This window comes from Hipposideros armiger, unplaced genomic scaffold (assembly GCF_001890085.2).
Source record: "Hipposideros armiger isolate ML-2016 unplaced genomic scaffold, ASM189008v1 scaffold_696, whole genome shotgun sequence".
In the NCBI taxonomy this organism is placed as follows: Eukaryota; Metazoa; Chordata; class Mammalia; order Chiroptera; family Hipposideridae; genus Hipposideros; species Hipposideros armiger.
In genome coordinates this window covers 397940-416799 of record NW_017732046.1, presented here as the reverse complement: position 1 = coordinate 416799, position 18860 = coordinate 397940, and the positions used below count along the sequence as shown (strand labels likewise).

The window sequence follows — 18860 nt, the reverse complement described above, 5'->3', positions numbered from 1 at the left end:
TCCTTCCGCCTTTGGCAGCTCGCGGCCGCTCAGCTCAAGGTGCTGTGTTCAATCTTAGTTGCGGTGGGCGTAACCCACCATCCCATGCGGGAGTCAAACCGGCAACCTTGTTGTTAGGAGCACGTGCTCTCACCAGCTGAGCCATTCTGCCCATTGGCAGCCAGTGGCAGCTCAGCTCAGGCGCAGCTAACTGGCCCATGTGGGAATCAAACCAGCAACTCTGTTTCTCAGAGCTTGCGCTGTTAACCAACTGAGCCACTCGGCCGGCCCCAGGTACTCTTGTAAATGTTTTACAAGTATCATCTCATTTAAGCCTCTTAGCTACCCTTCTGAAGTTGGCAGTGTCAGAAAGTAAGGCACACTTTGTTCTTGAACTTCAGAGGTGACCTCTGCTGCTTGTCCTCAGTATATAGGAATGATAATGATCTGATAACATACATGGTCACATTTTATACCTTATACAAACATCAAGAGTATGTTAAAAGTTAGCCAAAAATATAAGAATACCTTACCTTAGCATTTTATATCATTTTTCTAAATAAAATTTACTATCTGAATGAGGTGGTTTGATATTTAACTTTTTAGAAAGAAAATATTTAAAAGTTATTCTCTCTACCTCATGCAAACTCCAATATTTGTCCGTGCTCTTTTTCCTCCTGGGACTTCACTTCTTTACACGTGGAACAATTTACATGAAGTTATAAATCAACCTACAAAAACTTCAACCACTTGGTAATTGTTTCAAGGAGTCCCAGAAAATAGCAGTGATACCCATTTAATACAGGGCAGTAGATGCGCTCTGTCACATTTTAAGAAATTATACTTTTGCACATTTGTCACAGCATTGTCCCACTTTTTACTCTTCATGACAGCCCTTTTGCAAAATAGAAATGCCTGGTGATTCTTGCACATGTCCTAGAATCTTTAGTGGGTAGTGGAACAGCCTCTGAGGGGCCCAGCCCTGGTCCTTGGATGTCAGTCCCATTTGCTCCAGCAAAGTCAAGTCTTGGATTGTTCAAAAGGGATCTGATCATTGTAAGGAATAGTTTAGTTTTGAAAAAACTTGTAGAGATATTTTCACTCTGAAGAGCATAGATTAGAAAATAAATGCAGATCATATGAACGAGTCCCTTCTATTCACCAAATCTACAATTTGTTACTCCAGCAAGAGCTTTGCTATAATTAAAACAAATTATACCTCAGTTACTCACATAGACCATATTGAACTCACTAAACTTTGCTGGCCATTAAGCTACCTGATTGATCGTTCAGGGAGATTCCAAAAACAACTAATTGGAGATTGCTGGTAATCAAAAAACCTCTGACTATGTCATACCCAAAACCAAGACCTATATGTTGAGGCTTACTTGTCTTTCCTGCCAATCAAATTGCCACTATTATCCATTATGTAGTCTAGTCAGTTCCATTCAGGTGCTCCATTCAGGAAAAAGTCAATTCAAAACAGAGTTTAGGACAAAGTTGTTCTTTTTTTTTTTTTTTAAAGATTGTATTGGGGAATTGGGGAAGGGAACAGTGTTGGGGAATTGGGGAAAGGGAACATTGTGTTTTTCCAGGACTCATCAGCTCAAAGTCAAGTTGTTGTCCTTTAATCTTAGTTGTGGAGGGCTCAAGCTCAGCTCCAACTCCAGTCGCCACTTTCAAATCTAGTTGTGGGGGGCACAGCCCACCATCCCATGCAGGAGTTGAACTGGAAACCTTGTTGTTAGGAGCACGTGCTCTCACCAGCTGAGCTTTCCTGCAACCTGTTGGCAGCTCAGCGGCAGCTCAGCTCAGGTGCAGCTCACTGGCCCATGTGAGAATCGAACCCCTGACCCTGTTGCTCAGAGCTCGCACTCTAACCAACTGAGCCACCCACTCGGCCCTAGGACAAAGTTGTTTTGATTAAGCTACTTCAAGTATCTCTTTTGGGCTTTCTTTTCTCTTTTTTCCGAAAGCCCCTTCTCTTGCATTTCTGTCTTCTTTAAAAGCCAAACAAACAAACAAACAAAAAACCACTTTGCCTGGCATTTCAAACCAATTTCAATTTCATTGTAAATGTAAATATTATTGTTCATTAACCAAGTTTTACCTAAATACACATGTAATTATAAGCTTATTTGTAGATCAAGTAGCTCAGAATATTTGACACAATGAAATCAAAGTAATTATAAATTAGCAATGTGTGTAGAAGTGCTTTTTTAAACAGAAAAGCCCTATACAAATGTCATATATTATCTGCATTTATTATCATTACCTAAGAATTGCCATTGAGAATTGGTGACATTTAATATATACTATTAAATGTTACCCAGAAACAGTAAAATCCTGGGTCTTTAAAAAAAAAATTCAAACAAGATATGCATCTATGAGACCTTTAGCTAAATTATCCCCAAATGAAGCTGTTTATCAAAAGATGATTTTTCTCCCACTCTCTCTCCACCTCAATTTGCATCGCTTTTAAAAATATTCTGAGCTGATGCAGGCAATTTCTTTGAGTCGCCTTCACCACCAGCTGTACGGAATACATTCGACGTTTTTCAAGTCCTGAAGCAAGTGAGGGCTCTTCATACATACAGCTGAGCACACAGGCTGATAACTATGGCTTTTTCACTGCTGTGAAGGGGAAAATGATATTCTACATAGGAAAGTGGCTACCCCAGGAAACCAGGAACCCTCCTACCCTAAAAGCAATAACTAGGAATGAGGTTGGTTTTCTTTTTAAAGAGTTCTCTGCTATTACCAAAAGCTACCAGAAGAAAAAGAATGTGGATGAAAATAGCTAGTTTTGTTTATAATATTTTCAGGAGTTACTGAATATGCAGTATGTTTCATTCCTGTTTCAAGAGGGTTGTTTTGGTTTTATTCATATGAATGACATGCCCATCAGTCTATCACTGATGTGATTTCTTTTTTGGCTTAGAGTGAAAGTATAAATCAAATATGCTTTATTTATGAACTCCAGAAAGATTGCATTTAAAATTATTCTTTTGTAATTTATTAAGATAACAGTTGCCTTGTTTCTTAGAAATGATTACGATATTATTGGCTCCACTCATTGAAATCAGCAATAGTTAAATTTATTTATAAGGCAATTTAAATTATTAATGAGATAATAAAATATGCAGGTATTATGTTTGTCTCTAATACAATTTTGAATGTAAAATATTGCTGGGTTGCATACATTATTTTGAATCAAATTTCTACCTTGAAATCCCTAATTAAATGAATTCTAAGTGAAGACACAGATACTTAAGATAGTAAAACAAAGCACATTTTAACAGAAATTAAATATAAATCCCCCAAAAGGGATTTGGGAACTTTAGTTGCCATTGTCCCAGGATTAAAACTGGGACAGAGTTTTATTGAACAACTGGTACTTCTAGCGCTACCATGATTCAGTGCTGTCGTTTGTTTCACTTACTCAAAAAAAATCTCTGTTGAGCATCTACATGGTCTAATATTGTACCAGACAACTCAGGAAGCTCACAATCAAGTAGAAGTACCAGACACCAACAAATCATTTTAAAGCACATGCCTGGTACACTGAAGAGTGTACGTACAAGTGGGAGAGTATAAAAGGGGGCCCACCCAAACCGCCTGTAAAGAAGGGAGACTGGGGAGTCTCCTGAAGGAGGATATATATGCCCAGGGTAAGGAAGAGTTCAATGAGGGGTAAAGGTCAGGGATTGTGGGGATTAGGGTAATGGTTGGGAATGATGTTTCATACAAAGGGAATAAGATGAACAAAGTCGTAAAAGCAAAAAACAACACCGTGTTTAGTCACTACAAGCAACTTACCGCCCCAGACAGTGTACCATGGACTTGGGCCTGACTACCGGGGCTTGAATCCTGTCTCTGCTATTTGCTAATTCTGTGACCTTTGACATATGTTAACCTCTCTGTGCCTCTGTTTCTTCAGCTCTAAAGTGAGGATAATAATGATACCTACTTCATAGTATTGCTTTGAAGATCAACATTATTATATGTGAAGCACTTAGAATTGTGCCTGGCAGGTAGTAAGGATTTTATTATATGGTGAATGACAGAGAATGTAAAGTAATCAGGCTGGAAGATTGGGCAATAGCCAAATCTTGGAGGTTTTATCTGCCAGAACAACAAGTTTGGGCTTTATGTTATGAGTAATCGGGAGTCAAGAAAAGATTTTAAGCAGGGAAATTACATGAGAGAATTTGTGTTTTTGTTACATCACTCTGGTTTTGTAGGAGGTAGAACCAAAGAGAATGAAATGGACACAGATCAATCAATAGGCTGCTGTATTAATGGAGGCCTGGATTAAGGTAAAGATAACAGGGATGGGCAGACAGGAAAAGTGATTAAATAAATATTTAAGAGGTTAAATCTGCAGAATTTTATTGGTTAGGTATGAGGGATTATAAAGAGGGAAAAGTTGGGCTTCAGTTACAAATACATAAAAAAAAGCAATTCAAAATTTTAAGTAAGGCTAATGAGAAAACAATAACATCCTATGTGCTGACAGATGGGTATGTTTAAGGAAACAAACTGCTTCACTTGTTTGTTACCACCCAGAGACAAGATTAATAAGATTGCTATGGGGGCTGGCTGAGTGGCACGTTGGTTAAGAGTTGGCTTGGGATGCCATCTCTGAGCAGCAGGGCCCCGGTTCGGATCCCACATGTGGGCCAGTGACACTGCACCCTCTACAGCTAAGATGGTGAACAATGGCTCAACCTGGAGCTGGGCTGCCGTGAGTTGCTGGAGAAGGTGTAGGCTGCAGCCCCTGTTGCAGTGGGGTGCCGTAAAGTACCGTGAGTGGCTGGCAGCCGGCGTGAGCTGCCGTGAGCAGCTGTGAGCAGCCGTCCAATGGCCGGCGAGCAACTGCCTCACCCGGGAAGAACGTAATGATAATACCAACATGGGCCAGTGAAGTGATGCCCTCCACAACTAGACTGAAGAATAAAAAGGACAGCAACTTGTCTGTTCCCCTTCCCTGATTTCCCAACGCTGTTCCCCTCCCCCAATTCCCCAATAAAATCTTTAAAAATAATAATAATAATAAGATTGCTATCGCCTAGTTAAAAAAAAGACACTTTTTATTAACATTTTCAAATCCATCTTAACTGGTAATGCTTTTGCAGATTTTCACAAATCATAGACATCCTAGTAATAGATCAAAGATTCTGTATCCATTTATAATTCCAAATATGTGTCTGACTTCCTTCCTAATAATGTCTGTTGATGTAAGGTTGATTTGTTTCATCAATCTTGTTGCTTTGTGTCATTTCACATTGCAATCCACCTTTTGCTATTGGTTTATAATCTCAGTTCACTGTGTTCACTTGCCTATTGAACTCCAAAAATCTTTTCAGACAATGATTTCCCTTTTGGCTTGTGTCAGATAATTTTATACTGTGTTTCATGAACAGATGTGCATGCAGATGTGTCTATGCATATTTTGAGTTCTATAACAAGTGAGTCACTTTGAAAACTCCATGTCTTTTTTTCTGTTTGTTATCCAAACTGATTTTGCTTATTTGAGGAAGAAAATCTCACAGATCTCTGCATTTCAATTAACTGAGCAGTTCCATGATCAAGCAGAGGGGTTGTACCTGGCACAGCAGAGGCCTCTGGGACTTGGCTATAGCAATGTGGCCATTTTAATTGGTCAGTGCTGGTGCCCTTTTGGTTGTTAAGTGTTTAATATCATGCTAGCTTGTACTCATGGTGCAGGATCTTCTGCACAGAAGAATTTTGTTTCAGCAAGCAGAGATTTATTTTAAGCAGTTTTATTGAATTCTATCAGTAATAATCTTTTCTTAACCTTCAGACTTTTTCATTCATAAGTAAACTGTTGTTATTACTAAAAACACTGAGCCCTATTTGACAATGGAATATGATGAGTGAAATCTATTTTTTAGGGAAATACATTTTCATCTTATACATTTTTTCAAGGCATCAAATGGTTCCTCAATACAGAAGCATTTGTAGGTATAGATTCCCTGATAGTTGCAAGCATTATGTAAAAAGTTTAGAAATTGATGTATTAAGTACATATATAAGTATATTGGTTATAGTAGCTGATGTTTTGTAGTTTCTGTAAGTACTGGCCCTTTGTTATACCCCACTGAAGCTAGTAAAATAATTTTAATAAAGAATGTCAGTGTTCCCTTCTCAAACAGGCCTTTAATTTCCTGCTCATACTCAGCTATATAACCTTTCTCAAAATAAGGAGTTTCTTACAGTTTTCCACTTAGAAAATATGTAATGTTACTATTTGCATTAGTTGCTGTGGTATTTTTAATGTTTATTATATGCTGCAGGTATTCCTGGCGTCACCAACTAAGGGAATTTAAATGTGAATATCGAGTTGTAGCGCTGGATTTGAGAGGCTATGGAGAAACAGATGCCCCCATTCATCGAGAGAATTATAAATTGGACTGTCTAATTACAGATATAAAGGATATTTTAGACTCTTTAGGTAGGTTACTTAAAAAAACTATTAATTCTTTTTAAGGGACTAATATTCAATACATTGTGAATTGATAACCTCATTTCTTGGGAGAATGCATTTTCCACCTACCTGAGCTGTCGTCTTAATCCTATCACCATGGTTTCGGGTATGTAGCATGAAATATTTACACAGGGAATTTAAAATAATACATCCAAAATAACTATTCAGTCACCAGCCAAGAATGACTTTCAAAATTTGTTTTTAAAAATAGACCTGCTGTTAACTATTTATTACTTTCAGACCTGGTTATTGGAAATTTGAGTCTTACACTCGGAAAATTTATGTCTTCAGACATAAATATTCATTTAAAAATGTTATAAGATGCAGAAGTACTTGCATTATCTTTCTTGTATTGACCAGCTAGTGCCACTATAATATTTTGTAACAAACTACACCAAATTCAATGGCATACAGCCATAAGCATTTATTCCTATACTCATGGATCTGCAGATCAACCGTAGGCTGGACCCCTCTGGGTTTTTTCCTCAGACTACAGGCTCAACTGGGACTGGCTTCTCACTGTGAGTTGGGCTGGAGCACAAGCTAAAGGGGAGTAGCTCCCTGGTTGAAGCTCTTTTCCTGGCAGTGGCAGAAATGGCAAGAGGATGGGCCCAGCTGCACAAACATTTTCAGGTCTCTACTGTCAGTCCATTAGCCAAAGCAAGTCATATGGCTGAACCCAAAGACAAGTCATACACCCACCACAAGACCAAAGCAAGCTGCACAGCCAAGTCTGACATGAAAGGGACAGCAAAGTATACTCCTTCTATGGCAGTGGGGAAAGGGGGGAGTAAATATTTTTAAACAGCAATTTAATGCACTACTTCCTTTTTTACTATAACCCAGCTGTTACCATCAGTATAGTGAGCCAGTATAATGAGAAGCCCATGAAACCAAATTAAAGGCCCTTCCTACAATAATCTAATGAGAGCATAGATCAGGCCATTATTCTTAGAGGAGAAAAAAATGGATGATGTCTGGAGCTGTCAATGCAGTGTTGTCATTTAATCTAATTACAATAAAATAGACTCAGAGACACTGATTTCCAATAACCATATTTCATTCATATTTTGTGTTCAGTCAGACCTGGCCTAAATTTGTCATCATGCAATTTTCTAGGCAAATCAATAATATAAACAAAATGTCTGTCTGTCTGTCTGTCTGTCTGTCTCTCTCTCTCTCTCTCTCTCTCTCTCTCTCTCTCTCTCTCTGTATGTTTTAGTTTAGTGGTGGGATGATGGTGAAAAATATTTACTTGAAAAAATTAATTTTAAGTACTTTAGGAATAAATTGCAAATTAATCTTATCCATCCATACAAAGTAAATCCTGAAGGAATCAGTATTTTAACCTAATTTAAATTATCATAATGATTACATGAAATGAAATGTGTATATAATTGGTGCTATAATTAAGACTTTCCACTAATCCAGTTTGACTTCACAGCTCCAAATTAGTAATGTTTTACTGTATTGAGTTGTAACATTGACTTTGTGAAGTTCGGAGGAAAATAGATGCTTCTTTGAAATAAAGATTTACCAGTTGCACATAGATAGGACATTTATAATTTTACTGGATCTAGAAATTTCTCAACATTCAAAAATAATTAAAATAACCTAATTATGTGTAGTCTTTATCATGATTTCCAAACTCAGGTCCATGGAACCAGAGCTGAGCTGGCTATTTCAGTCTCTCTCTCTCTCTCTCTCTCTCTCTCTCTCTCTCTGTCTCTCTCTCTCTCTCTCTCTCTATATATATATATATATATATAAATATATATATATATTTATTTATATATATATAAACTCTATCCCTGGGAGAGACTCTGGAGTCCTGGGCATCTAAATTTTTAAAAGGCTACCTAGGTGATTCCGACATACAGATTTTGGGAACACCAAACTCAATATCTACACAAAGTGCATAATTAGGGTAGAATAGTGGAAAGATTAGTTTCAGAAACGTACCTATTTTATGAATTAATGATGCGCCCACCTGTTTCTTTTCAATGATGTCAACATTTCTTTCTTGATTACAGGGTATAGCAAATGTGTTCTTATTGGCCATGACTGGGGGGGCATGATTGCTTGGCTAATTGCCATCTGTTATCCTGAAATGGTGTTGAAGCTTATTGTTATTAACTTCCCTCATCCAAATGTATTTACAGGTGAGTTTAAATTTTCATTAACACATCTTTGCCAATGTGACAATTCACTATTGTCACTGACACTGGATTAAAAATAGCAAAATTTAATTAACATAATATTTTAAAAATTAAATGACTAAAATATGAAATTAGCATATAACAATGTCAGATACCTTGGCTTTAAATATTTAGAGTCTAAGAAACTGTAGTTTTGTATTTGCTTTCATAATTTTATTTCTTTTTAGAAAACACTTTACTGTTAACTTGAGGAAGATTAAATGGAAAAATGCAATAACATTACTTTGATGGTAATGAATCTTGAGAGCCTAGAAATAAATTCTCCTCTTGTGTGACAGCTTTGGCTATCAGGAATGGCAGCATTTTTTAAAGCAGCAGTTCTCAAATTTTGGGGCTCAAGACTCCTTTGTATCTTAAAAATTATTAAAGACCCATTGAGCTCTTGTTTATATAGGTTATATCTATAAATATTCACTGTATTGGAAATCAAAAATGGAAAAGTTCTTAAAATTTATTTTAAAAAACTATAACTCCAGTACATGTTAACATAAATAACATTTTAATGAAAACTAACTACATCCTCCACAGCAAAATTTTAGTGAGAATAGTGTCATTGTTTTACATATTTGCAAATCTCTTTAATTTTTGGCTTAATAGAAGACAGCTGGATTCTCAGATCTGTGTCTGTATTCAATCTGTTGCAATATGTTGTTGAAGTATATGAAGAAATCTGGTCTCACGCAGATTTGTAATTGGAAAAAGAAGGAGTATTTTAATAGCCTTTTTAGATAACTGTGGATTTTCTTCTTTAATACTACACAAACTCAAAAACTGGTAGTTTCTTAAAGGTTAGTAACAACGTGGAATCTGATGTCATATTAATGAACATTATGTACTCTGACATTAAAATCCATTGGTCTCTCTAGCACTGTGAATGGATGTTTTACCCATGTATGATTTTGCATCATCATGCATTAGAACAGCGGTTCTCAACCTTTCACAAGGGTCCCCTAAGACCATCGGAAAACACATATTTTCGATGGTCTTAGGAACCGAGACACCGCTCCTCTATCCATCTCCAGGCCCACATGTAGATACGCCCACATACGAGTACCCAGCAACCCCTGTGAAAGGGTCGTTCGACCCCCAAAGGGGTCACGACCCACAGGTTGAGAACCGCTGCATTAGAAGATATTGGTTGAGTTATGCAGATCTTCCATAATTTGACACATTTCATTGTATGATATCAAAGAATCAAGTTCATTAATATCACCTCGATCTCATTTTTAAAAAAGACTAAGTATTACAAAGCTGTCAAGCTCACAGTAGCAGATACAAGTTTCCAAAATTCTAATTTTCACTTGAAACTTTGAATTTTACCATTGACAACAAATACTGTCGATTGTTTTCCCTCAAGTGAAAGGCTCACTTTGTTCATTTTCAAGAGCCTATCTGCCAAATACCTGGGCCTGACTGATGATAGTGTGTTAGTCATCTTTTGAAGTTAAAATGGTGTTCATAAAAAATGCAGCTAATTCAACTTATCAACTCAGTTGCAGAAGTGCTTTTCCTCAAGACAACCATTGTATTTGGGTGTGCAATAGAACTGCTTTATGTGTACTTTCTATTTCATCACAATGTTAAAAAGGCATGTACTCAAGGTTGAAATATAATAAAATTAATAACTTTTGCTATTTCATGAAGGACATTCTTAAGTGAAACTGGCATTTAATTTTATGCATTTATTTGTTTCCATCAAGTGTGTGGTAGTGAAGAATATGATGACTACTAGTATTGTTTAGTGCCACTGCCTCGATTTGTGCTCAGGCAGCAATGGTTTTGTCTACCACGGCTTTTGCGCCATCAGTGCAAATGTCAACCAAATGAGAAAAGCTAGTAATGTCTTAGTATTATTGTGAAATAGTTTTGACCATCTGGATTCCTTAAAGGGTCTTTGGGATCCCTAGAGGTCCACATGCACTATATTTTGAGAACCTCTGCAGGAACTCATAACATCTTAAGCCTAATTAAAGACCTGTGAACAATGGCTAAGAACATTTTTATTTGGTTTTGGCAAAAATTGTAATTTTGTCCTCTTTATTTGGTTTTGGCAAAAGTTATAATTTTCTCCTCTTGTCAAGTTTTCTGAGGTTCAGGTACTGCTATGACTCATAGCAGCCTCTGGGGAACAAAAAATTCAGAACAGCATACGTATTTCTGTGTCTTCCTCAAAATTGAGCAGGTGGTTCCCTGCTCAATGAAAGGAACAATGACTACCTATATACTGTATATTATTAGTGTAAGAGTTGAATTTTAGATGCATGTCCAATTGACCTAGCTCTATGGAGGTAATAGAATGGATTCTTAGGATTCAGATATCAAACAGATACATCATATTTTTCTCAGTTCCATTAGTCAGCAGCAGAAGTCACGCTACATGCTTTTTCAATTGATAAGGACCCTCGAGTAAATGTTGTTTTGGTGGTGCTGCTATATGGACAAATGTAATAGGTCATTTCAGCAAGGAGTTACTTGGACTATTTCTGGAACTATCATCAATAATGGGTTCAACCTTAGTCAGGTCAATATGAGGTCTTCAAGTAATATATCTATGTTTTCCCTTTAATTGTATTGATATCTTTTAATGCAGTGCTGAGAAAATCTTGTTCAATGATGGCTACAAAAAGTATAGCATAACAATGCTCCACTTACCTGGGAATTATAGTTCTAAAAAATTTAACTGTGTTAAATAAAGTCACAAAATTAGAAATGAGAAAAAGTATCACTGTAAGGAAAATAAAAAAGTATAGTGCACAATACATAGCAAGTATGCACATTTAATAGGTATGATTTTATTACTTTCCAATGTAAAGCTTCAGTGTCTTCTCAAAGCACTTAAAATCCTCATCATTCTGTCCCTACCTGACTAGGCTTCTGTTTTTCTGACTCATTTCATGCCACCTCCCCCTTCTCATTCACTACACACCAGTCACACTAGCGTTGTGCCTGCTTCTTGAATGTGCCAGGCCCAGGATCTACTTTCTGTTGCTGGCTGCCCTTCCTAGATCTTTGCATGGCTGATTTCTTCTTACCATTCAGGACTCAGCCCAATATCACACCCCAGAGAAGCCTATTCTGACCACTGCTACTAAATAATAGTCCCTCCACACCACACAACCCTCACTCTTAATCATATTACCTTTTTTTGTTTTCTTTATAGTATTATTATCAAAATGATCTTTTAAGTATTATTTGTTTACTGTGTAAGTTCCTTCTTAATGGAAATCTCTTCTATCTTATTCACTGCTAAATCCCTTCACATGCAGTAGACATTCAAATATTCATTGAATGAATGAATTTTCTAGATACATACATGAGTGAACTTACAGGAAATGCTTTACTTTCTGTTGAGGCCAAATGAATAGGATATTCAAATCAGCTTATAAGGAAAATCTTTTACATCAGACAATTAATTACCTCCCCTTTTATCCCTAGGAGAAGTGCTAGGTCACTGATAATGACCTTGGAAAAAAAGCAGTGTTGTTTGGGTTTCCTGTACCTTTCTGAATCAAGACTGATAAAGTGGAACTTTCTTTTTATTTAAAGTGTTGTAATTTTTCTAAATACCCATAAATATCCATAATAATATATAAGAACACAGAGTTTCTTTCCAAAGAGAAACATACAGAAATATTTGTGGGATCATCTCAAAGGTGAAATTGCCTTAAAAAGAAGTTCTTTCAATAGTAAGTAATTTATACTGCTTGGATAAAGTCTAACATGGCACTTTAATTTCAGAATATATTTTACGACACCCTGCCCAGCTGTTCAAATCCAGCTATTATTACTTCTTCCAAATACCATGGTTCCCAGAATTTATGTTCTCAATAAATGATTTCAAGGTAAGTCAAACATAGTGACAAATGCTAACTATTATCATATAAAGCTTACTGTGGTGATCATTTTGCAATATATTCAATATCAAATTATGCTGGACACCTGGAACTGATACTAATGTTATCTGTCAATTATACCTCAATTAAAAAAAACTAGTGCCCAAGAGGGTGACAAAGTTAGGAATTTAAAAATAAAATTAAGATAGACTGAAGCACTAAAAAAAAAAAAAAAAAGACAAGAATGGTCCTGCTTATGTTGTTTTGATTTGAATAATCATTTCTTGTACATCTGTTATGTGCTGACATTCCTCATGGGAAAAGAGGAAACATTTTAAATTAAAGCCCATTCATAAGAAAGAAAAATAGACAAATGCTCTAAGGCCTCATCTATAGGCTTACTTATTTTTAAAGTCTCTGTATATTTGAGTGCCTGAATGTTGTTCAGTTTTTTGAGAGCCTGTGCCCTAAGGCATACCTCTTTTTAGAGAATATACCACGGGGAGATGAGGGACTATGAATGCCAGGTGAGAGTGTGACAGCAGCAGAAGTGGAAGCCCTTGGAGGTAAACAGAACCCTAAAACAAAGTAAGCATGCAGGTATCGCTGTAACATACACACTGACACCAGGAGTCATGTGTAATATCTATTTCTTGGAAGTTGATTGGATGCTTCTTGTATGTCCAATATGGTATTAGATATTTAGGGAGGTTAAAAAAAAACACATAATATTATTTTACCTGGAAATATTTCTGCATATATCTCTGACATATAAGGACTTTTTTAAAAAAACATAACCCCAATGCCATTATCAAACCTACCAAAATGAACAACTCTGTAATATCATTTAATAACCATTTAAATTTCCTTACTGTCTCAACTGTCTTTATACACTTCATTTTTTTGAATCAGGAACTAAACAAGGTCCACACATTATATTTGGTCATTATGGCTTTTTAAATTATAACAGTTCCATCCTTTTTTTTTTTAATTTTGAAAACAAATACAACTCCAGAAAATTAGACTCTATTTAAGATCTTACTTAAATTTTAAATTTTAGTATACTAGATGTTTCCTGCATGGCTTCTCTCCTCAGCTATTGTTCATAGGACTCTGAAAAACAATAGGAATATGCAGACATACTCATGGGACAGGCTTACCTCCAATGTTGTGGAAAAGGATTGTGTATCATGGGGCACAGCCTTATGCTCCCCTATGACACCTGGACAGAGCCTGGAAGAGTAATCTCCCAGGGGTATTCATGTCGGATTTCTTCCTTCCTTTCTCTCTCTCTCTCTCTCTCTCTCTCTCTCTCGCTCTCGCTCTCGCTCTCGCTCTCGCTCTCGCTCTCTTTCTCTCTTTCTTTTTTTCTTTCTTTTCTTTCTCCTAACACCATTCCTTATTGAAGAAACTTAATCGTTTGTCCTGAGGAATGATCTTCACTTTGAATTTGGCTGACAGCTTCATCGTGGTGTTATAATACTTAACTTGTTCTGCTAACCCTTGTTTTTCCTACTTCATAGAGGCTACTGATCTAGAGGCCTGATTAGGTTGAGTTTTAATTTGACAAGAATACTTTATAGGTGGTGCTGTGCATTTTCTAATGTATCACATCGGGGAAGCATATAATGTCTAGCTGTCTCAGTTTTAGTAATGCTAGCACTGATCAGTGGGCTCACAAGTTGTTAGCCTATCCAAAATTTCCTAGCAACCTTTCACCACATCATTTTAGCATACCTTTGATCATCATTGCCTACGTCCATTAGGGTGTGAAAAATAGTGGTTTTCTAATTCCATCTTTCTTTCTGCTTTTATTAACTGGAATTACAGTTACAGTCATTATTCTTTTGGGTGCCCAAATTATCCCATATTAAGAAAGTGGAAACCACTTCAGGTTGGCTCCTGTGTCCTTTTCACATAAGCCCTTTAGTCAGTGATAGCTTGCTTCCTTAATACCCTAGGTTTATCTTTTATTTCCTGCCCCAGATCAGGAATCAGTCATGTATTAAAGGAACTCTAGCTCCTATTAGTAGGAAATGGTATTTAGAGACCACGGTCTGGGTGTCAACATAATTATTGTTACTGGATTTTTATTACTTCTAGATCTTTTCATTGGACCAAATTTGCAAATACATATTTTTTAGAGAGAAAAAAATCATGCATTCTTTCTCATATTTCCAAAGCAAATTTAAGACTACAGGGTTTTTACTTCTATGATTTTATATAAAACATTTATATGGTTTTAAGTCAAAAGTCTAAAACAAGGTACATTCAGAAAGTTGTTGCTTACATCCATGTTTCCTCTGTTTCTGTCTCCACTCTCTTTCCTAATTCCCCCATAGAAAACCATTTTGATTAGTTTTTGTTTCATCTTTCTATTCTTTCTTTTTAAAAATATAAGCAAATATTTGTATATTTGTCTCTCCCTTCTTACATAAAAGATAATATACTATAAACACTGTTTCCCGTGCTTGCTTTTTTTCACTTAACATATCCTGGAGATCACTTCATTTTAGCATATCGATTATCTTTTCTTGAAATACTAAGAACACAGAATACACCATTGTGTGGCCATACCAGTTTATTCAACCAATCTTCTGCTGATGGACATTTGACTTGTTTCCAGTCTTTTTTTAAGAAAAAAAAAACTTTATTGGGGAACAATGTGTTTTTTCCAGGACCCATCAGCTCCAAGTTAAGTTGTTGTCCTTCAATCTTAGTTGTGGAGGGCGGCAGCTCAGCTCTAAGTCCAGTCGCTGTTTTCGATCTAGTTGCAGGGGGCTCAGCCATCCATTCCATGTTGGAGCCTAACCGGCAACCTTGTTGTTAAGAGCATGCACTCTAACCAACTGAGCCATCCAGCCACCCACCGACAGCTCAGCTCAAGTCGTTGTCTTCAATTTAGTTGCACAGGACGCAACTCACTAGCCCATGTGGGAATTGAACCAGCAACCCTGTTGCTCAGAGCATGCGCTCTAACCAACTGAGCCACTTGGCCACCCCTCCAGTCTTTTTAAATTACAAATAATGTTGCAGTTAATTATTTCATGTATATGTCATTTCATATTGTTGCAAGTATGTTTTTGGGTTTGAGGGATCTGCATTTAAAAACAAGAATCCGAATGATTCTGATGCAGGTGGTTTAGATCCGTACTTTGAGAAATGCTGGTATAGAGCATTGTTTTTCAAGTTGTGGGTGAGGAACCATTAATGAGTCATGAAATCAATTTATTGGCTTGCAGTTTGAATTTTTAAAAATAAAGTAGAACAGAATTGAATTGAAAATATCAGTACACACTATAATAACAATAAGAACTATTTCTTTAAATATTTGTTTTGGACTAGATCATGATGTAAAATGTGTTTGCTACTCTGGGTTGTGATAAAAAAAAAAGTTCAAACAGCTTTGTCGGGGTGGGCTGGTTATCTGTAAACAGATCAACTACAGTTAGCTGGAATATTGGGGAAGGCTTTAGGGAAGGGTAGTAGTTGAACTTGGCCTTGTAAAATGTGAATAGGCACCAAGTAGACAGGATGGTTTTCATAAAGATGAAGTGTATATGGGGGATTAGAAGGGAATATCATAAGTAAAGCCAGGAGGGCAGAGATGTATAAAATGTGTTTGTAAACAATGAGGTCTCTGACCTCTATAAAGCAGAAATGATGAATTGTCAAGGCACATTGTCTATCTTTCTCTTTCAAAAGCCAAAGATTTAGTTTATTATTAGGGAATTGAGAAGCTTTAATTATTCTTTTTTCACTTAAATAGGCTTTGAAACATCTGTTTACCAGTCACAGTACTGGCATTGGAAGAAAAGGATGTCGATTAACGATAGAAGATCTTGAAGCTTATATTTATGTATTTTCCCAGCCTGGAGCATTAAGTGGTCCAATTAACCATTACCGAAATATCTTCAGGTTAGTATAATTTCTTTTTAGTTAAATAAAAGATTTATTCCCTATAGAGCCAACACTCAATTTTTAATATTAAGTTCATCACTTACTCAACTCAAATAAAATATTTTGATTTAGTAAGTTGAATAATCTTGTTTTATGGAAAATTTCAAACATATGGAAAAGTAGAGAGTAGTATAATGGATCCCATTATAGTTGTCACTAGTTTTATCCATAACTCTATTCACCCCATCTCTTCTTTTAGATTATTTGGACACATGTATTTTTTAGTTATATTTTTAATGATCATTTACTCATTCAAGAAATATTTATTAAGCACTTTTTGTGTTCTAGGCTATGCCAGCACTCAGAGTACAATAATGAGCAGAACTAGACAAGGTCCCTAATCTCACAAAAATTATAGCCAAGTGGGGAAAACAGACATCAAGCAAATATTCACAGTGATGAATATATGGTTATAAACTAACATAAAGACTTTGAAGGAAAGAGAGGAGAACTGAAGAAATAATGTTTGAACAAACAAATAAAGATGAGTTAAGTATTGACAAAGTTGGGGGTAAGGGAATTGGCATTCCAGAAAAAGGAAACAGCGTGTACCAAAGCTGTGTGGGAAGATGGAGGGTTGTGGTTTTAAGTAACACAGTGAGGGCCAGTGTGGCTGGATAATAGAAAGTGAGAATGGGAAAAAAAGAATAGAGTGAGATTGGGTCTAAGATGTAGGCAGCATTGGTCATACAAAGCCAAGTAGACCATATAAGGACTTAACAGACATGAATGTGAAGCCAGTGAATGAAGGTTTCAAGTAGAAAAAGAGAAACGGTCCAGTTTGTATTTGGATAAATTCACTCATTATGGAGAACATATTGGAGAAATGAATGTGGGGAACCAGCAGGTTTAAGATGATGGTAGCTTAAAATAATCTGAAAGCAGTGGAGATGGGGAGAGTGGGTTGATTTAATACATATTTAAGAGGTAAAATTGACAGGGGCTGGTGATGGGTTGGTTGGGTGGGGGGATGATAAGAGAGATGTCAAAGATGTCTCCTGGGTTTGTGGCATGAACAACTATATGAATAGCCATGCCATTCACTGAAATAGAAAACACTAGAAGAGACCTACTTTTGAGAAGGTCATGAATTTTATTGATCCTAAACTAGCTGAGTTAGGTGGTGCCTTAGGTATTCAAATAGGCAGTTGGATACCAGGACCTGAAACTCAGAGGAGAGAATCTGGAATGAAGATATATAAAATCTTGGCGTCACTGAGAGACAACTGAGGCTTTCTTTTCAAAAGATATTATTGAGGGATATTATTGAGGGATAAAGTATAGGGTGAAAGGTAAAACATGGAGGTTTGTTTGTTTGGGCTTGGACTCTGGACAGGAGAAAAAGAATTTCCTTTGAGGAACTACAGTCTGCTTTGAAAAGGTTTAAGGACTTTAATTTATACTACCGCCATAATATTGGAATTCTTGGGGGAAAATATATTTTAACATAATCTTAGGTTGGTAACAGTCCCTACGAAACCAGGCAGAAACAAAGAAAAAAACTTTCTGGAGGATACATCTCAACTCACACTCACACTGTCCCCACAGATAAAGTCCCCTGAAGATGAGTTCATAATCCAGATTACCCAAAATACCAATCCACCATTAATGAGTCAGAATGTAATTGCAGCAGAACTTGTACAAATTTCAAATAATAGAATTAACAGACTATAAAATGTGTTTAAATCATTAAATATTTGAAAGAATAAAAAATATGAGAAAAGAACAAAATAATATCAAGACAGACTAGAAACAAGTGAAAAAGGACCAGAAGAACTTCTAGAAATGAAAAATACAGTTATTGAAATCTAAAATTCCATAAATGAGTTAAATAGCAGATCAAACAAGCTAAGAAGAAATTATGAATTGGAAGACAGATCTGAAAACCATTACCTAGAAAGTAACTTGGAGAGATAAATAAGTGAAAATATAAATTACAGGTTATATTTGACATGGAGGATAGAATTAGAGAGAGAGAGAGAGAGAGAGAGAGAGAGAGAGAGAGAGGATAGATGATAGATAGATGATAGATAATTAGAAATCGTTCGCATGTGTACCATGTATGTGCTAAGAATTTTTTCTAGAAATAATAGAAATAGAATGTATTATTTTCAAACCAGTAGAGGGGGACAAGTAAATTATCAATTCTGAAAAAGGTAGTAAACAAGAAAAAGGAAGCAAAGCAGGAAAAATAGATAGGACAAAATAAGATGACAAAAACAATTTCAATATGTCAATATGCACAATAAATATTAATGTATTAAATTTGCCAGTTTTAAAAAAAGAAAGTATCACATTGGATTTAGTCATAATTAATGCATCAGGACATAAAAAGTTTGAAAGTAAGTGTATGGAAAA

The 18860-nt window shown here is 36.1% G+C and overlaps 1 protein-coding gene across 1 annotated transcript in view; it reads left to right on the top strand.

Annotated features, from left to right (window-relative positions):
• EPHX4 (epoxide hydrolase 4) overlaps window positions 1-18860 on the top strand; it is a 31583-nt gene that overhangs the window by 4917 nt on the left and 7806 nt on the right. The window contains exons 2-5 of the mRNA XM_019626969.1: window positions 6300-6457; window positions 8524-8652; window positions 12448-12551; window positions 16312-16460. Of these exons, the coding sequence (XP_019482514.1) occupies window positions 6300-6457; window positions 8524-8652; window positions 12448-12551; window positions 16312-16460 (540 nt within the window). The remainder of the gene's footprint in view (window positions 1-6299; window positions 6458-8523; window positions 8653-12447; window positions 12552-16311; window positions 16461-18860) is intronic.